Source organism: Sorex fumeus, unplaced genomic scaffold (genome assembly GCF_029834395.1).
Source record: "Sorex fumeus unplaced genomic scaffold, SorFum_2.1 ptg000039l, whole genome shotgun sequence".
In the NCBI taxonomy this organism is placed as follows: Eukaryota; Metazoa; Chordata; class Mammalia; order Eulipotyphla; family Soricidae; genus Sorex; species Sorex fumeus.
In genome coordinates this window covers 23,182,951-23,204,923 of record NW_026606096.1, presented here as the reverse complement: position 1 = coordinate 23,204,923, position 21,973 = coordinate 23,182,951, and the positions used below count along the sequence as shown (strand labels likewise).

At 35.1% G+C, this 21,973-nt stretch overlaps 1 protein-coding gene across 3 annotated transcripts in view; it reads left to right on the top strand.

Moving 5' to 3' along the window:
* GRIA2 (glutamate ionotropic receptor AMPA type subunit 2) overlaps positions 1–21,973 on the top strand; it is a 135,294-nt gene that overhangs the window by 84,910 nt on the left and 28,411 nt on the right. For all 3 annotated transcript variants that reach the window (XM_056119182.1, XM_056119183.1, XM_056119181.1), the window contains exons 5-7: positions 1,927–1,980; positions 7,889–8,050; positions 21,774–21,941. In XM_056119182.1, coding sequence (XP_055975157.1) covers positions 1,927–1,980; positions 7,889–8,050; positions 21,774–21,941 — 384 coding nt within the window. The remainder of the gene's footprint in view (positions 1–1,926; positions 1,981–7,888; positions 8,051–21,773; positions 21,942–21,973) is intronic.

The window sequence follows — 21,973 nt, the reverse complement described above, 5'->3', positions numbered from 1 at the left end:
CTGTATTAAGATGAATATATCTGTGGTATACATACCGGGACTGATATGCAATTATGATAAGGATGGTAGCACTGTAGCACTGTCCTCCTGTTGTTCATCAGTTTGCTTGAATGGGCACAAGTAACGTCTCCATTGTGTGACTTGTTGTTACTGTTTTTGGCATATCGAATATGCCATGGGGAACTTGCCAAGCTCTGCTGGGCAGGCGGGATACTCTTGGCAGCTTGCTGGGCTATCTGAGAGGGATGGAAGAATCGAACCCTAGTCAGCAAGACAAGCGCCCTAACCACTGTGCTATCACTCCAGCCCATGATAAGAGTAGTATTATGAATATAAAGAACAGTTATGATATAGAGTTACAGAAGAAAATAATAAGAAAATATTTATGGCTATAAAGCTAAAATATCTGACACTATATCTTACATAAAAGTAGGATTATTGTATTTAAAATATTAATCTCCAATAACTAATCACTAATCTCAAATGGCAATGTCATTTATACATTATTTTTAAAATTAATTTCTGGAAGCCATGCATAAAGTCGACTAAATTGTAAGCAAAATCAAAAAATTTTGAATGTCTTAATGAAGCCAATTATTAAGGCTAATAAATGTATGTTGTAAATGTATTTTTTCACTGCCAAGGCCTACTTCAAAGTTTTCCCTTCAGAGGTTTCAGCTTCTTGGAAACGGTAGTTGAGTTGAGTAACATTAAATTAGGTTAGAGGAAAATACAAGTCTTCAACTAAAAGTGGCATATGTGGAATCCTTCTTAGAGTTCTCACCTTGATCTTAACTAAACATGCTGCTTTGGAGAATTTGAGTTATTCAAGTTCAAAGTGAAAGTCAGAGAAGAATTCTCTCAGAAGGTAAAATTTGTGCTAAGATTCTTCGGCCTTAAGAGTTAGTAAGATGGAAGATATCGTGGTCAAAAAAGTTTCCTAGTTGAGGCAAGACCCAGACAATAGAGGATGATGTGGTTGGGTTGTGAACATCAAGATCAGTGGACTTTGAAGTACATGAAGGACTTCACTTACTGTGCTAAAAGTAGTAAGGAGTCACCAAAACCATTGAATACAGACATAAGTTAATGTTCCCATTAATTTATGTCCAGGTAACTATCAGCTTAGCATTTTATACCTTCCATTAATATGATAGCTGTTCCCAAAGTGTAAGTTGCACTTAAATATCTAAGTGCATGGACTGTCATGTAACAGTATCATCTATTTCCATGCTCTTTCTTGTAAATGTATTTCAGTGGAAAGGCAAATATATAATAATATTTAAAACTAATATGAGCATTTTCAGAAGGGCTGCTTAGTTTATGATGTATTTCTCTCTTCATTAATTCTTTTTAACCTGGGATTGTAAAGAAAATGTTCTCTTTACTTGGCTGCCTCGAGCTTAAAATAATAATATTAATTTGAACTGAACCGTTTATATTCCCAGATTATATAATAATACTATCTTATAATTCTATATAATAACTTTATGTTTATCATCATTTAGAATTTCTCTTCTATTAAAAACAACACATGGTTATGTTTCATTCTAGATGTGTGAGTATAAAATATTAGATAGTTTTCACCTTTGTAAGGATCCATGAAAAATAAATATCTTCTGTAAACAGTAGAATTGACTCTTTATGGAAAACATATATTTTCTTGTTTTTAATCTCATTTTTATCATTGAATAAGCTGAGGTAATTACTTTGTTCAGTTACTGACTTCATAGTGCTTATACAAAATGAAAAGTATTACTTTTGGGGGAAATATTCTCTGTATTCGATCATTTTATTTGATACATTAAGGAATATTATAAAATATAACTGATGAAATTCAAAATTTTACTGAATCATGCCATAGTTTCAGTAATTTTACATTTGTACTACTTACATTCACTAAATAGTTGTTTCTTTGTCTACCAGGTTATTACCATTGGAAAGCATGTCAAAGGGTATCATTACATCATTGCAAATTTGGTAAGTAAATTAGTTAGTATTTTCTATTTTATATGATATTTTAGTAATTAAAATAACTGTGAATGATCAGTATTAATCATTGCTATGCTAAGAAGTTCTTGATTATTTTTAATTGATTACAAGTGAGAATGTTTTCCTAAATTTATTCTTTCACCTTATATTTTCTACATAAAACATGGTCATTATAGGTAATGTACAGATTTGCAGAACAATATAAGCATTATAAATTGTCTTAGAAGTCATATTTTTTACTAAGTAAAAAATGTATTGTATTTCTAAATACTTTTTCATTCCTTAATTTTTATTTTTTATGAACTTAACTGTTTTCACACACTCTAAAGTTTTAGGTTTCTTTTTTGCTTTTTGGGGGCAAAAGGGGGTCACACCCAGTGATTCTCAGGGGTTACTCCTGACTCTACACTCAGGAGTTATTCCTGGCAGTGCTTGGAGACCAAATGGGATGCCGGAGATTGAACCAGGTCAGCGGCATGCAAGGCAAAATGCCCTACCCACTGTACCATCGGTCCGGCCCCAGGATGATCAAATTTTTAAAGGAAATCCTGTAAATTAAGATTTACAGAATGTCAAACTGCTTAATTGCATCTCCTCTGAAGTATAATCCAAATTAATTTATAGTTATTATTATTAAGATTTTCAAAATAGTTATACATCAGGAATAAAATGAGTCTAAGCCTTTAATTGTTGGCTTTGTTATATAACAAAAATTGCTTCTTTAACTTTTGATTTTGTTTTTAAACTTTTAGTTCATGTATTTAAGTATTTATTATCTAACATGGTTGAAGACACTTCCCTTACCCAAGTTCGGAATTAAAAGATGATTAAAAATAAAGTGAAAGAGAATTAAACTTTATCCCTGACTTATTGGGAACTGAGAAATTATGGGGGTTAAGGTCATTTCCTTCATTCAGATGGCCCTGGTTTCTTTCTAGGTACTGCATTTGTTTCCTTGAGCACAGAATTAAGAGTAATCCCTGATCACTGCTGAGTGTGACCCCAAAACAAAATTTTTTTTAGACTCTGAAAAGATTTGAGATTACCTAAGTGTTTGATTATTAAATGGTTTCTGGAATATGAGATTGTATTATCAAAAAGCAGTATGTCTAGTATTGATAGACACTTTAAATTCTAAATCCACATAAACTTCATGAATTTATAAACTTCAAGTGGTAAATTGTACTTTACCAGAAGGTTTTCGAAGTGTGTCCAGTGATTTAACATTCTTAATATCAAGTTTAGATGATAATGGGAATGAGTCATTGCTTCAGATAAAATTTATTTGGCCACAAAATGGCGCTGTCATTAAAAACACATTTTAGGGGCTGGAGAAACATTACAGCAGGTGGGGAGCTCTCATTGCAAGTAGATGACCTGGGTTTAACCCTGGCACCATGTATGGTCCCCTAACCACTAGAGCCAGGAGTGATCCCTGAGTACTAAGTCAGGAATAAGATGATATCACTTTAGTTGTAGCCTCCAAACAACAAGAACAAAACACTAACAAAGGCATGAGAACTAACACTGAAACCATTCTACTCTAAATTCTAAATGCCTCTCTACTGGAGAAGCAAGAGTTAAATTACTTGAAACTGAATTCAGTCTCTTCAGCACCACAGTCTGTGCAGGGAACAGCCTGGACAGGCAGTCCCCTGTGTGAATTGTGCCATTTGATGAACAACATAGAGCCACTTTGAAAGCTGTGATCTTTAAAAATGTCCAGATGGAGAAGATTATATTGGAACATTGAGAAATAATGACAGAAGGGCACTCATCAATTTGAGCGCTGATATCTGATGCTATGAAAAAATCCACTGAAGGACCAAAATTAAAAGATGTTTAAATATATATATATATATATATATATATATTAAATACTTCTGCTGCTTGCTGCTAGGGAAAATCTACCCAATGTTTCATCTGAGTTCAAGTTAGGTTTTATTCTCCTCTAAACACTACAGAGTCTCACCATACTGAATTTTGAGTGAACATGAGGTTTAAAGAGTCTTTGATGTGTAGAATCTTTTGAGAATTTAGAAAATATGTGAAAATTTTCCTTTTAAAATTGAAGCTTACCCCTAGGAGATGAGCAAACTCTGGGAATGTCTCCCTTTTCCTTTTCAGTGTCTGAGTGTTAAAGTAAGTGTTTTATAAAACTTAGGAAAATATTCAGATATTATTATTATTATTATCATCATCATAATCATCCCATTTCCTCTGGAATTACTGAATGCTTGGTTCATCACAGACTATGATTAACTTTCTGATGCATTATCTAAGTGACTAACAGAAAATAAGAAAGAGGTTGTTATAAGAAGACTCAGTATTAATTTCTTCAACATGCCAGATATGGGGTGGAAGCAAGTCACTGATATTCATCCTCTGTCCACCTCACAGAAAAGCAAACACATCTCTGACCTATGCCCGGGTTCAGATAAGTCCCGAGGAAATCTTTTAATATCTTCCTCTTGAATAGCGAGGACATTTGGGTAAAGTTTTTGCCAGAAAGGACAGCATCCAAGTAAATAAACAGAATGAGGACAGGCATAAAACATAAAAATAATGTTTACAACTAAAAATTAATAAGAGAAAATATTACTCATTTGAATTGGATGCTATAAAATCAGTATTAGAAATAGCTTTGGAAACTTAAATGATTCTATTTCGTTTTCTAACATAACAGGTAAAATTAAATGACTTTGAAAGAAACGTTGAGAAAAATTTCCAAATTATGTAACAAAATGATGATTCAATGTGTGGGGAAGGAAACAAAGATCCTTACAAGTTGAATCTAAGCATTCTAGTGCAATAATAGGCACTTGAAACTGACAGAGCAGTGAAAACAGAATAAGGAAATTGTCAAATTAAGCCTTTAGAAAAAATTCCAGTACTCAATGGCACAAATATCCCCATTTAGTTTTCACAATAATTTAAGAGTGCCTTATTTCATATTTCAAAGAGAATATTTTTATGGATTTACGAAGTAATGACAAGATCTTAAAGGTTTCTCATAGGTGGAGGGTGGAAAGGAGCATGAAGAAAAATCACATGGAAAAAAATTCTAAGTGACTTATTTTTTAATAGAAACAGTAAAATCAAGTGACTTCTCATTACTTTCACAGTTATGTGTCTTGGTTTTAGATAAGCACTTGTCTATTAAGCAGTAATCTTTCTAGGTTTGGGAAGTTTGGGTCATTATTTCTTTTAAAAGACTCTCAAATTTCTTTCTTTTTACTTTGGGGGCACTCACTGTTTTCGGATCATCTTTTGTAATTGACCTCTTTGTCTGTTTTGAAAAATTTATTTTTTTCTGCAAGTGCATTTTTAAAAAGTGGAATATGAGGTTTGTTCTGTTTTCATAGAATCCTATAACATTTTTGCACTAATTTATTGAGACTTTATATCTGAAATCTTTATTATTTTCTTACTAAAATTTTCAATAGCAACTTGATGTCTGCTAATTATTTTTTAAATGTCTGAACTCACTGATTTATTTTTGCCCCGTCAATGTTTTGGTATGTCTTTGAATAGATTTACTTTATGAGCTTCTTGAGGCATTGTGACATTCCTTTCTGTTTTCTTCTACCAGTAGGAAGAGAAACAGCTGTTTATCTTCTCTTATTACTAGGAAAATGCTAATCAAAATATAATGCATCATTTTATTTTATTTTTTATTATTTTTTCCATTTATTTATTTTTTTAAATTTTTTATTTTATTTCTAATTTATTTTTAGAGCATTACAAAGCTATTAATGGTTGGATTTCAGTCAGACAGTGTATATTTCCCAGCACCAGAGTCCCTAGGTTCTCTCCTATCACCTCCTACTTCTTCCCCACCCTCTCCTTGCCTCTTTGGCAGGTGCTCTCCTTCTCTCTCTCTCTCTCTCTCTCTCTCTCTCTCTCTCTCTCTCTCTCTCTCTCTCTCTCTCTCCCCCTCTTTCACTTTGGGCATTGTGGTTTGCAATATTGATACTAAAAGGTTATCGAGAATATCCCTTACCTACTTTTTACCCTCAGCTCTTGTGCAGCCTGATCATTCCCAGCTATTATTGTCATAGTCGTCTCTTCTCTATCTTACATATCCTCAGCTCCCCACACACTTGTGGTTAGTTCCAACTCTTGACCAGTCCTCCTAACCCCTGTTTACCCTGGTAATATATATGCATATATATAATATGACACAAATGAATGCATTCATTCTACATTTCTTCCTTTGCTTCTGACTCATTTCACTCAGCATGATACACTCCATGTCCGTTCATTTATAAGCAATATCATGACTTTATTTTTCCTGACAGCTACGTAGTATTCCATTGTGTAGATGTAATGCATAGTTTTATACCCAAGGATGTGCAGAGAAGGAAACCTATTTATTTCTATGCTGTTAGTTGAATGCATTTGGTGTGGCTATTATGAAGATTTCTCAGAACATTAGGAGAGAAATGTCACAAAATCTAGTGATTTAGTGATTTTCCTTCTTGGTATTTGCTTTACCATGCAAAAAATATAATCTACAGATATACATATGCATATCTATGTTCATATATGTACTGAGAGATAAAATTATATTCATCAATAAAAGGATAAAATCCTGCCATTTTAAGCAGAACTTGGTGATATCATTGAAGTGTAATAGTATGGCTAGTAAAGAAAGATAAACACTATGATTTATCTTACATGTTGGAAATAGAGAAAACAAAGAGAGTAACAAAATAAAGCAAAATTAGATTTTTCCATTGTAATACAAATTAATGTTGTCTGGAAAGGAGAAAAAAGGGATAAATTAGAACAACACTGATAATTATATAGTAAATAATGAGATTGAACAGCTAATGGCAAAATCAATGTACTATATGTCAATATTCACTTATATTCAATGATGGAGACTTGAAATTTTTATAATTGAATTATGAATTTTTGCTTCAACTAAAATATGAAACAGTGTCTTCAGATTATAAGGGTTGAAATTAAAATTCAATGTATAGCTAAATGCTCATTTCAATGTATTATGGAAATAAAGGTATTTTAAGAATTATGCCTCAGAAGTTTCAACAGAAGAAAAACAAAACTAGAGAATAAAATCACCAGGGGAAATACAAAAGAATGTTTGAAGAGCTATAGATAATATATATATATATATTCTATACAAATAATCTTCTGCAATGTTTATTTTTCCTAAATAGCAGTATAGACATTTATTACCTTCCTTAATTTATTTACTAATTAACCTATTTTTGTAGTGCCGGGGACTGAACCCAGAGCTTCACTCATGCGCTGAACAATGTCTTCAGCTTTTCTTACTTAAAAGATATTACTGCAGACGTTTGTTCAACTTCTTATAGGGATACCAGCACTTGGTGTGAGAAGAGTGGGTAGGGTGGTATTATAGAGACATATGCTCATAAAATGTATAATGTGTAAACATTTATGCATTTGAAGACTAATTCCTTAGTAAAAGTGTACATAAATAATCTAATAAAATATGGTCAAATAGTCTGAGAGAATAAATGATTTAAATAGTAACATGTAACATATAGTGGACCACTTGGATAACTAGCTTAAAATTATTAAGTACATGTGTTCTTAATTGGTGCTGTGTTGGTAATTCAATAAGTAAATGTCAATCCATATTCATAGAAAATTTTCAATAAGGTGAAGAACGATTTTTTTAAGTACAATCAATCCATAAATGTTGGTTAAGGACCAGATAATGCACAGATGCTGGCTGGTGTGATGAGGAATATTTACTGATAAGTAAAACTCAGGATTGGATTTTTAGTTATTATATAAATTTTGAAATATTGTAATACCACAATATGTGGAGTTATTTGTCAAACATTCACTTCCATTTTATTCATAATAGAAATATGACATGAATTTCTTTCTTTTGTAGGGATTTACTGATGGAGACCTACTAAAAATTCAGTTTGGAGGTGCAAATGTCTCTGGATTTCAGATAGTGGACTATGATGATTCTCTGGTATCTAAGTTTATAGAAAGGTGGTCAACACTGGAAGAAAAAGAATACCCTGGAGCACACACAACAACAATTAAGGTTTGCTTATATTTCTTCTTTTTTTTTCTTTCTTTATTACTGAAAAGCAAAAGGAACTTGGAAAATACAAAGGAGAAAACAAAGTAGAGACCACATTATCAATATACATTGAATAATATTTATAAAAGCTAAGATCTAGAAACAACCCAAGTGCCCTACAATATAAAAGTAGGTAAAGAAATCAGGACGCGCACACACAAACACATACACACACACATACACACACACAAACATGCTGACCTAATACTTAGCTATGGGAAAAAATGAAATCTTACAGGTTGTGTGATTTTAAATGGAACTGAAGGGTGTCAGGCTAAGTGAAGTGTATCAGAAAAGAAAAGGCAAATACTGCATGAATATTGCCCATATGTGGCAAATAAATAAACAAGGGAAAGTATTAGAGAGTCTCTGATCGAAGCAAATCCTTAGTCATAGTCAACAGAACTTTGAACAAGAAGGCAAAAGGTGGCTTGAGGATGGACTTGGGATAAAAGTGGTGGCATCATGACACTCTTGTGGTGTGGGGGCGTCTAGTGGAGCTGCACTGCATGTATAAAACAATAATAGCAATGCTATTTTATGTATTTGGGTTTGGGGGCCACACCAGGCAATGAACAGGGTTTACTCTTGACTCTGCACTCAGAAATTACTCCTGGTAGGGCTCTGGAGTTAATATGGGATTCCAGGGATTAAACCCAGGTTGGCAAGGCAAATGACATATTCTTTGAACAATATGGCTCCAGCTATTTTAAACTGCTACCTCAGTGAAAACTGAAATGGGAAAGAAAAGCCAAATTGTGTGATAAACATTTCACAATTTAAACACAAAACCACACTTTTCAGTTTTCACATCAATACCCATGGGTGGAGTGATAGCACAGCAGGTAGGGCGTTTGCCTTGAACGTGGCCAGCCTGAGTTCGATTCCTCCACTCCTCTTGGAGAGCCCGGCAAGCTACCGAGAGTATCTCACCTGCACGGCAAAGCCTGGCAAAGTACCTGTGAGGTATTCGATATGCCAAAAACAGTAACATGTCTCACGATGTTACTGGGCCCACTTGAGCAAATCGATGAGCAATGGGAGGACAGTGACAGTGACCCATGTCTTCATTTATTTATTTATTGGACTATTGAGTGAAATCTGATCCAGGACTTTAGAATTCAGTTGCAAAAAAAAGGACATGATTCGGTGTCCACTCCCATTCCAGTTATTGTACAAAAATCAACATTGAAAGGAGAAATTCTATTATGAAGAATGAGAGAATAGCAAATTTTCAAACCTTGCATCCAGATATCCTAGGTGATATATTCTAAGACAGCCTTTCTCAGGAAGAAATTTGTACACTGATCCTAAAGAGTTAGGATCAGTTTGACTTCCCCTTAGAAAATTATGTTCATAAGAAATTTAAAGAATAATAGATATTAAATTGTTCCTAATCTTCAAAAATTTAGCACTCCTATATCAATATATAAATACATACATACTAATCTATAGCTATTGATATATTTAAATACATATCAAATATACTGATCATATGCTTATTATGAGGTTCTTTATTGGCAGTGATTATTCTTCTATTGGCAAAAGCATATGAATATGTATGGATCTATTTTTCTGCATACATATCTATATCTATAAATATCTGGAAATAGCCTGGTCCTTGAGGAACTTTAGTAAGAACATAAAAATCTCAACTTGTGAGTTATACAACAAAAGGTAACTAGGCTTTATTGACACAAACAGTTTTATTAATTTAATTTATGTTTTGAGGCCATACCTGGCAATGTGCAGGAATTACTCCTGGATCTTGCTTAGGGGCCACTCCTGGCAGTGCTCAGGGGACCCGATGGGATGCTGAGAGACGAATTCTTGTTAAGGGTGAGAAGCCGTGAAGGGGTCTGCATTTTGGTATCGAATGAATCCTTAAAGTTTCAAGTTACATGCAAGAATGTATCCTATCTGATACGAAATAATAACTGAGAATTTGTTTTCTCTCAAATCTAGGTGATTTCTGGTTAAATGACCTTGAGAGAATTTTGGTATCTTTGGTGGGCTTGCGAGTGGAATCCTTTCCTGTAACCAAGCTGCTCAGAGCTGGACGAAAACTTCCACCTTTAGTCTTTAGTCTGTGCCAGTGTGTGCACCTGTGCTGGGCAGAGGGCCGGCTGCTGACCCCATTCTGTAGCAGAGCAGGCTTTCATCCATTCAGAGCCTGTGCCATTGAAGTTCTCTGATGAATGCCCGTGGCATTCACCCCCCAAATGCAGCCCACAGCTCCTTTTGAATCCTCCCTTAGTCATCTTGTTACCTCCCACTGCTGTCTGCTGTGAGAAGGATGAAAGCAAAATGAGATTCTTTTTTCTCAAAGAAGTCAGATTATTATTTATGCATAATGCTCAAAATACGAAGCACATTTGGGGATTGAGTGATCTTTGGCATTGCATTCAGCTAAAACACTTTTTGCCAAAACACAACAGCCAATTTTGCTCTGTTGAGTGCATGCAGGTACCCTTTGTTCACTTCCTGCTATAGCCATTCCTTTTCAGAAGGCTCCTTTTGGGGGGCTTCTACAAACCATGATGTTTTTCATTGCATATTGTTGCAAATAGCACACACTTATATATTTTATGTTGGGGTGGGGCGGTCTTGGGCCACACTTAGCAGTGCTTAGAGATTCCTCCTGGCTCGCCCCTCAGGGATCGCTCTTGGAGGGACCCAGGGAAACATGTGATTTTGGTAATTGAACCTGATTGGACACATACAATCAAACACTCTACCCACTGTACTATCTCTCCAACCTCGTGCAAGCTACCCGTGATGTATTCGATATGCCAAACACAGTAACAACAAAGTCTCCAATGGAGACGTTACTGGGCCCACTCGAGGAAATCGATGATCAACAGGAGGACCTTTATAGGGCTGGAGCAATAGCACAACAGTAGGGCGTTTGCCTTGCATGCAGCCAACATGGCCGACCCGAGTTCGATTCCTCTGCCCCTCTCGGAGAGCCTGGCAAGCTACCGAGAGTATCTCGCCCACTCGGCAGAGCCTGGCAAGCCACCCATGATGTATTCGATATGCCAAACACAGTAACAACAAAATCTCCCATGGAGACGTTACTGGGCCCGCTCGAGCAAATCGACGATCAACGGGAAGGCCTTTACCTTTACCTTTACCTTTACCTGCTCACTATTTGTATGTAGACCTAGAGTTCTCATTTACATAGTGAAGTATACTGGCTTTTAATACCAAGGTTTCTGTGAAAATTACAAACATTTTTAGAGACTTATCATGGCCTTGGAAACATAGATGCCAATAGGAGAAACTTATATGATCTTTGAAGATTGATAAAGATGATTGAAATTCTGTGAACTAAATATGACTTTGGAGTTGTAGTTTTTTATAACAGCCATTAGGAACAGACATTTATGTCATTAAAGATCAGGAACTAAATATATAGCATATCCATACATATACATGCACATTACGTACACATTGTATACATAGACGCATGAATATGATGGTTATCTGTAGCACTGTAGCACTGTCCTCCCGTTGTTCATCGAGTTGCTCGAGCGGGCCCAGTAACGTCTCCATGGTGAGACTTGTTGTTACTGTTTTTGGCAAATCAAATACGGAAGTGTGCCAGGCTTTGCCAAGATACTCTCGATAGCTTGCCAGGTTTTCCGAGACAGGCGGAAGAATCGAATCCTGGTAGGCCAGGCTGGCAGCGTGCAAGGCAAACCCCCTACCACTGTGCCATTGCTCCAGCCCATGATAGTTATCGCTTATAATAAATAAAGCTGATAAAAGCTCATCATCATAATCTCATCATATATTTGTGGATTATAAATAAGACTCCGAAAAGCAGTCTTTGTCATTTTTACCTTTTTGTACCCCAGTTTTCTTTAATGCTTTTTATAGAATAGACTCATAAAACTATTTGTTGAAATAGTAGAATGGAATGAAAAATTTAAGCAAACTCTTTGAAAATATAAAGTCACTGAGAAAGAAAAAATAGCTTTTATCATTGCTATGAATTGGTTTTAATTTAAAATCTGACCTAGAGCTTGTTATGTGTATTTATTCAGTCTTGGCAGAAAAAAAAAGTGTTTTTTCACTTGATGAGATGCAAAGTGACTTCAGTACTCATGCACGATCCACTGGGGGAGAGGACTAAGATGGGTATTTTATACCCCCTTTTTTCCCAAAAGAGACCAATTATAATGATGCTTCATCACTATCTTGAAAACACTTTACAAACCTTTTTAATTTTCTATAGATTTTCACTGTGTATGTTGTCTTCAGCATCTTTCAAGATCTAGCTATCCTTTTCACTTTGTTTTGTGGATAGTTCAAACTCCAGTTTAAAGGTGGTGTCTACTGAAGTTAAAGGAATGAACAGTAATATGTGACTCATGTTTGTGTGGCATTTTAAATAATGACTTTCTCATACGAATCTCATCTTACTCAGGAAACGACTTAAACTATATTCAAACTTTCTTAGTTGCTGTCCTCAGAGAGTTATTAGGACTGTCTGAAAATAGTATAATTTTTTTCCATCCAGTAATTAGTACTGTGCATTAAACAGTACCCTGGTGGCCTAAGAGAATTAATTCTGCTGCTTAAATATTTTAACTGACCTAAACCAAGCTGACACATTGGCTTTTCATACTTCCACCTTAAAGCTTTCTGCAACTTAGAAGCTTAATCAGTTTATTTTCTTATATTTTATGGTTTTAACAGAATGTAGATGGCTGAAATAAATCCATATGTTTAAAAAGCTGTATTAACAGATTGGAGAGATGAAACAGTAGATAAGGTGCTCACCTTGCATGTAGCCAGGGTGAATTTGATCCATGACAAACTCGTATATAGTTCCCCAAGATCCACCAGGAGTGATCCCTGAGCATAGAGCCAGGAATAAGGCCTGAGCACTGCTGGATGTTGCCCCCAAACCAAAAAAAATGCTACATTGAAAAAATACTTATCATTTATAGTATTGCAATTAATTTGGAATGATAGGAAATTTTCCAAACACTTAAAAAGTCTACTACAATATGCACTGTAGCACTGTCCTCCCATTGTTCATTGATTTGCTGGAGCGGGCCCAGTAACATCTCCATTGTGAGACTTGTTACTGTGTTTGGCATATAGAATACGTCACGGGTAGCTTGCCAGGCTTTGCCATGCGGATGAGATACTCTCAATAGCTTGCCGGGCTCTCTGAGAGGGGCAGAGGAATCGAACCTGGGTCAGCCGAGTCGGCCGCATGCAAGGCAAACGCCCTATCCGCTGTGCTATGGCTCCAGCCCAGAATAAGGTAAGGTAAAGGTAAAGGCCCTCCCGTTGATCATCGATTTGCTCGAGCGGGCCCAGTAACGTCTCCATTAGAGACTTTGTTGTTACTGTGTCTGGCATATCGAATACTCTCGGTAGCTTGCCGGGCTCTCCGAGAGGGGCGGAGGAATCGAACTCGGGTCGGCCATGTTGGCTGCGTGCAAGGCAAACGCCCTACCCTGTGCTATCACTTCGATATGCCAAACACAGTAACAACAAAGTCTCCAATGGAGACGTTACTGGGCCCGCTTGAGCAAATCGACGATCAACAGGAGGGCCTTTACCTTCTATAGCCCAGAATAAATTTGAAATATTTTTATGTATAAAAATAATAATTTATTCTAGAAGAATATGGCTTTATTGTCCTACCTTTGTATCCCTAAGCACTAAAAAATCATAGTCTTGGGTGCAGAAAAGAGAAGTCTAGTGGTTTATGAGAAAATAATATGAAACAGACATGAAATTTTGACTATATAGATATATTTTGGATAATACACTTTGGAAATCATTTAATTTCTTGATTTGATTGTTTTTCACAAAATAAACAAGTAGCAACTGCTCATTAGATTAAAACTACAATATGAAAATTTATAAAATCCTGGGCTGATTATATAGCACAATAAAAGAGGTGTTAAGGCCTTGAAGTGGCTAAACCCTGATTTGATCTCCGGTATCACATGTGACCCTCAGCATCACCAGGATTGATATCTGAGCACAAAGCCATGAACAATCTGAGAACCACTGAATATTGCCTCAAAGACCCACCCCCAATAAAATGCACTAATACTGTTTGAAATTATAATGCAGTTTATTTCACTGTATTTGACTTATTGACCATGTCTTTATTCATAAAATGTAAGGTTATTGCTAAGACTTTCCCCTAATCTCAAATACCATAATTATATAAACATACACTGTTAATTAATTATATATCATATGTCCTAATTTTCCTAAAATTTTGACTTTTAATGTGGTTCTTCCCTCTAGCAAACTTTAGCGACTTGAATGTAGACATCTTTGAATTTCAGGTGCTAAATTTAAATACTAAATTTCCCTGAAAAGTATTAGTTTTTTTTCATAGACTACAGAATATTAGCAAATATCACCATTTTAGAAAATTCCCAGAAATTGGTGGAGGATGGGGAGGAATTTACGTACCCAGAGAAATAAAAGGTCCATGTCTCAGGTAACTTTATTTATCTGAAGGTGAATTATAACATTTGAGTATTCATTTTTTCTATATTTTGATTCTAATTGAATTTATCTAAAAGTTAAATCTTTAAGTAAAGCATACTTTCATCTGTTCTTAGCTGTATAGTATCCCATTGTGCAAGATGCTGCAAGTATCTTATCCATTGATTTGTCATTTAATGTTTAGATTGTTTTCATACCCTTGTTGTTGTGCTGCAGTAGATGTAGATATATATATATTTAAAATTATAATGTTATTGTATTCTTGGGCTAGATGCCAAGAAGTGAAATTTGTGGATAATATGAGAGACTTAGATTTGCTTTGTTTTCCATTGTTAAATAATTTTCCTATACAGTCTTCATTATGTCTTAATTTATTTTCCATTGTCTCTACATTCCTAGGGGAGCTGGGAACCATACATATATTCATTGATTCTGTTATCAATTTTATACCCTCTGTTGGTTGCATGACGTATTTGATATGCCAAAAACAGTAACAAGTCTCACAATGGAGATGTTACTGGGCCCGCTTGAGCAAATTGATGAGCAACGGGAGCACAGTGCGACAGTGCTACAGTTGCTGAGACTAGCTATTATATTCTTAAACTCACTTCTCTTTGAATGAGGTTCTGGTGTATTTGGGGGAATCTTCATGGGCTTTTGACCACCTCCATTGTCATGGTTGAACTTCTCACTTTTTTGTCACTCCTCATGATCTGCTTATGAGAATTGGAGCTCTCATCACTTCCTCCTGTGCTTCTCATGCCAATGGGTGCAGCTCAACTTGTACCCCAGCCAGGGTGTCTGCTGTTTAGTTGGTTGTCAGCGCCAGCACAGGGATCTGTGCGAAACTCCATGGGGGTGTGGTGTTGTTTGCTGAGCCTGTTTCTCCTTTCCTAGTCATTAGCATGCAGGCAGGGGCTCCTGGCTGGCATGGGATGTACTTGGACTGTATGCATATCCTACCCTTTGGTAACTGTGATGTTCCGGGCAGTTTTTCGCATGGATGGATGGGTTTTGAACCAGGAGCTACCCCTGGGGTGGCTGCTGCTGATTTGGGAGGCTTATTTAAATCTCCCCTTCAAGGTATATTGAATATTATTTTTCTTGCACATTGAGAATTACAATTGGCATGAATCCCACTGGGTTTTAAAATCTATTTACTTTTGTGTTTAAGTAAGTATAGCTGTCTTTTTTGAACTTGGAGATTTGATTCAATTTACATGCTTACCAAGGATGTTGCATTTCTAATATTTTTTTTGCATAAAAATTATTTAAGCAGTTTAAGCTTCACTGAAAGTTTGAGCAGAAAGTATAGGAAGGTCTCATATGCTCCTGTTCCAAACCACCAAGCCTCTTCCTTTATCAACTTCACTCACCAGAGTCAAGTTCATTAGCTAAATCTACAATGATGTATAATAATTAACCAACGTCCATAATTTGCTATGCACTCTTTGTGGTTTGCCACTTAGGCTTTTGAACAATTGTGTAACAGTATATCTCAATCATTGGATTTCATATAGAGTAATTTTATTACTAAGAAATCCCCTGTGTCTACTACTGATCTGACCACACCATCTTTGAAAAACTACCAGTCATTTTTATTATCCCCATAGTTTTACCTTTTGGTCACGGTCACGGTCCGGTCACAGTCCTCCCGTTGTTCATCGATTTTGCTCGAGCGGGCCCAGTAACGTCTCCATTGGAGACTTTGTTGTTACTGTGTTTGGCATATCGAATACGTCACGGGGAGCTTGCCAAGCTCTGCCGTGCGGGCGAGATACTCTCGGTAGCTTGCCAGGCTCTCCAAGAGGGGTGGAAGAATCGAACTTGGGTCAGCCATGTTGGCTGCGTGCAAGGCAAATGCCCTACCACTGTGCTATCGCTCCTAAGATCATATAATTGGAATCATTCAGTTTGGAGCCTTTTCAGATTGACTTTCTCTTATATATCAATGTGCAGTTGATGTCCCTCCATTTTTTCATGACTTTATCATCATTTCTTTTTAGCACTGAATAATATGCTTTTGTGTAAATGTAACACATTTACTGATCCGCCTACTCACAAAAGGACATCTTACTTTTTCCAAATTTTAGAAAGATAAAGAAAACTGTCTAAACCATGCCTGAGCAGGTTTATGTGTGGAGATGATTTTTCAAGTTCTTAGGGAAAATATCAAGAAAAGCAATTACAGGATTATATGGTCAGAGTATTTTTAGTTATGTTAAAAATACAAAATCTTGTCAAACTGTCTCCCAAAATGACTGTACTATTACACGTTTCTCCCAGTAAGGAACAAGATTTTCTGTCATTTTATTGAGCTCTTAAAGGATTTGGGGATTTTATACATTGAATTTTCAAAGAGCATTTGTAAAAGCTTTACATGACTTAAAAGATCTTTCCACAGAGAACATTTTCCAGAAGGTGAAATGCAGTTAATTTTAAGTTTATGTACAAGTGAATAATTTTAAGTTAATTATGATATTTTTACAGCTATTTTACCTGTAGCTTTATTTGATTATTGTCACCAAGAATTTTTTTAAATCAGATTTTCTGTTCTTTTACTTATTTTTGTTTGCCTAGAAATTTTCACAGTGTTGATAATTTTATAATTTTGTAAAGTGAATAAATAGATGTACATTGTGTAACATTCTCTAAAAACAGTTTTGCATAAAAGTTTAACAAAATAACAGATATTTTTTCAAAAATGAGTATATAAAATTCACCAGCTCTTAACAAAATCTGATGTCCTAAAGAATGTCATATACCATACTGTTTTGATGGAAATTATTCATTTTTAGGAAATTTAAAAATGAATATAGTTTGTAGCATAATGAACAAAGTAAAATTGAATTGTTGGTGCATTATTTCTCAGACCTTCCATGTGTCCATATGAGAGTCATCATCTAAAACTATTCATTAGAGAGTGGAACAAGACAAGTGTTTAGTAAACGTAATAAAACAGAAGTCAGTTTTTTTACCAGATAAGAATCGTGAAGGGGGAAAAATTAGGTTGATAAATCGGTCAATATATTGCATATTTTTATGTTTTAATTTAAGGAGATGACTTCAAAATGGCATTCAGGAGGACAGGGTCCCCAGCAGCAATTCTTAACTTTGTGGGCCATGGTTTCCATGCAAAGATTCAAGGACGCTAAGCTTGAGATTATCCAAGGCCACCCCAGTGGTGCTAAACGCCTTCATTGTCACATCTAGCCATGCTCAGTGTATCACATAAGTGGTGCCGTGAAGTAAACCCTGGTTGGTCACTTTCTCGACATAAATCCTCACCTCTGTCCTATCTCCAGACCCAATAACTTTCATTTTCGGTGTCTTTTACAGCTTCATCAGTCTGTTGATTCCTCTCACTAGTCGTTTGATGTGGTGTTTGCTAATGAAGGGATCAAGATTTGCCTCTTCTGTGTTGAGATGTTTACTGAGACTTTGTTATAAAATATGTGTAGTACCAGGCAAAACTGGATTCCTTAACTATACTTAGAAATTCAAAGTTTCACATCAAGTCCCACCCTTCTCTTGTAACCTGGTGTAACCTGGGAAAACGTCTAATTTTATAATGTCTCTTCATCTTAAAAAGTGCAACAGAAAGTTTTCTTGCATAGGATGTTTAAGTTATGCTGAGGAACCATTAGTTTTCGTATTGGCACATGGAGAACCCAGAAAACCAACATAAGTTTTTAATTTTTTCTCACCTTTCTTTCAACACAACTGCGACATAAAAGAACCATTCTCTTTATTTTATTTCATTGATAAGAAATCTTGAGCACTGATAACAGTGATAACATCAAAACACAGTAATATGCTGCACTGTCATGGTGTGAGTATTTTTAAAGCTGAATGTAATGTTTTGACACTATTTTCAACTCAAATGAAGGCATCAGGGAACAATTGAAAAGTTACCATCATAGTGAATTTTATTATTCTCATTTAAAGACTAGTACTTCTTTTATCAATGGTACCTACATTTTCATACATGATTGGAACGGGTACAGATAATATACAATAGAAATAGGTACTATCATTATGATGACCCATAAAATCATGTATATTGCCTATTTATCTTTTTTGTATATTCCATAAATTAAAATGAATGTAGAAACCTCGCCTTTTTTCAGCTGTCATAATATTGTAGTTTAAAATTGACAACCTGGTAGTAAAATATTAAGTAATATCTGAAGAATAGAGCTTATAAAACATGTTTCAATTGCTATTTTATTTTATTTTTGAAAAATCAGTCAGTAAATATAGATTTAGAGTGGAGTGAAAAGCACATTTGGAAAATGGACCATAAAAAATCATTTACACAGATTTCTTAAAGTACAGATATGTGATTGTGACATAGTGTTGAAAACCATAATGGCCCCCCACTGAAATGTAAATTTTCAACCAGCTGAGGGATTTCACAGAAGATAAACATTGGGCAAATGATGCATTTGTTTTCAAAGAAGGAACTAGTTACATTGCCATAATGTTCCTTTCAAATTAATTTACATCTGGTTTAGTGAATGGTAAAATCAAACTTAAGTATTTAACTATCCAATCAAAAATGTGAACATATTTGTATAGAAAAATAAATGAGCCACATATCAGGACATAAACAGAAAAGAACTCTGGATATAGAAGCTGTTGATTTTTCTCTCAGCCCAGAATTGTGTTTCTCTGATTTTTGACTTTTAATTTAAAATGATAATAGGCTTTCTACCTGATTAGATTTGATCATTTAGAAAGGTTGAAAGGATTTTTCTTCTTCATGTGTGCCTGCTCTGAATTACAATTATGCTGCATGAGTTTAAATGCTTTTAGTTCACTCAGTCTCATCTTATTTTTAATGTACTTCACTAACATTTATAGACCTCTAAAACATTTAACAGATGGATTTATAGATTTCTCAGAGTAAGAGGAGCAAGCTGACAGAAGAATATTTTGGCTTTTAGCTATTGTTATAGCTAAGTTTTCCATTATTATGAAATTAAAATAATTTCTTTATTAATAACCAATTTATTTAATTTAACTTCTATTCGATGACCTGGAATTTATTGTAAGAATTACTTGGGCAGTAAATTTAAATAAGAAAGCAAAAGCAATCAGTGTTTTCATAATAGAAGCTAACACCTAAATAAGGCAGATATATTTCACTGTGAAATTTTTTTAATTTTAAAGATTTCTTTTCTCATGTGAACGTGTATTTAAAATAATTTGTGATATGATATAGCTTTTTAAAACAGCTGCATGGATATTATAGAATAATTTTTAAAGAAATATCATTATATTTCTTCCTTATTAGTATATCCACTTTTACTTTCATGTTGGCTGAATACAATAATCTTTAATTCCTTATTTTTCATTGAAATATATTGTAAAATTTAGTTATAATGACATTTTCAACTTGATTTAGTTAACATTATTTATTAAAAATATTCCTACGTGATAATATTCTCAATTAACTTCTCTCTTTTTAATGTTGCCCAATTCTTCCTTAAGACAGAAAAGTATTTTAAACATACCTTAACTCTCAGAAATTTAGACTATCCAATTATTGTATATTATAAGTAATGCAAAATAAATATTTCGCATGGAAAAATTCTGTATTAGAGAGTATTTTATTAGAATAGGCTTCCCCAAATTAACAGAGCTTTAACATTAGTTTTCTAATTTCTTTCATTTATAATTTGAAGTTAGAAATTGCATATTTACGAAAATAAATGGCAATGGGTTGTACTTATACCTGTCAAGATGAAGTATTTGTAGAAATTTCAGTGCATTTATTAATGAATATCTAGAAATGTAAAAATAAATCTAAGCTTGCAATTAAACTGCTTAACTAGTAGCACTTGAGAAAACATATCAATAAGAGCACTTAGAGACAAATATTAATATATCTAACTAAAAATAACAGCACTCCATCACAATACATACAATCTCATGATAATTTTCTTTTAATTTTTTCTACAAACTATGCTGCCAAACTTGATTCATTTATATGATAAAAAGAAAGCAATTTAACTAAACAAATTCATATAAAGATTCATTGCCACTTTTTACTTAAATAAATGGATACTTACTACAGCAGTGAATGTGCTTTCCCTGTAAGCACCCAACCCTGGTTCAGTTCCCAGCTAACTTATTAGACTATGGTTCTCTGAGCACGACCAGGAGTAGTCCAAGAGTAAAGCACCAGGGATAAGTCCTGTGCATCATCCAGTGTGATCCCAAACACCCTTCCCCAAAAATAGAAACTTAAAAATCTGAATATACAGATGGCATAATTCACATTACATATTTTTTCTCACTTAACTGTATAATAGTATGAGACATTATGCTTTTTATTCTCTCTTGTCTCAAATCATTTTTTTTTTTCATTTTGAGTCACACCGGGCAAAGCACGGGGTTACTCCTGACTTTGCACTCAGGAATTATTCCTGTCGGTGTTCAGGGGACCATATGGGATGTTTGGAATTCAACCCCGGGTAGGCCATGTGCAAGGCAAAAGCCCTACCCACTGTACTATAGCTCCAGCCCCCTCAGATCATTTTTTTTTCTTTTTGGGACACACCCGCGATGCTCAGGGCTTACTCCTGGCGGTACTGGGGGGACCGGAGGGGGGCGCGGGACACCATATGGGATGCTGGGAATCGAACCTCTATCGGCCATCCTGGTTGGGTGCAAGGCAAACGCCCTACCCGCTGTGCTATCACTCCAGCCCCTCAAATCATTTTTAACCCTTCAATTTTACTCGCATCTGAATTAGAGACTAAGGATCTTAACAGAATCATTATTCATTGAATTTTTCCATGTGAAGTCCTTCTTAGACAATAGAGGAATATTTAATTGTTAATTAGCATTTTGTAAATAAGCAGATCAAGCCCCAAAGTGATGCTTTAAATTCTGTTATCTAATAGAAAAAAAATAACAGCACAATGATATGAAAAGTTCTCACTGGGAATAGCTGAGGGCTAACTAACCTCATAGAGAATGTTTAGAATCGATAGCTCATTTCACAGTCACAGTTATTCTGACTCTTTAGATTCCTAGGTTCCTGGAGGCAGGAAAGTTGTCTAAATCCTGAGGCTTTGAAGTAGAATTGCTGGCTGGAACAACGGCAGTCATGATTGGCTGTGTCAGTAATAGTTTGAGTTTTCTTCCAGTTTTACAAGATGTCCATTCTTCTTTTCAGTATACTTCTGCTCTGACTTATGATGCGGTTCAAGTGATGACTGAAGCTTTCCGCAACCTCCGGAAGCAGAGGATTGAAATTTCCCGAAGGGGCAATGCAGGAGACTGTTTGGCAAACCCCGCGGTGCCCTGGGGACAAGGGGTAGAAATAGAAAGGGCCCTCAAACAGGTAAGCGCCCCCCAAAGGATTTCCATGCCAAT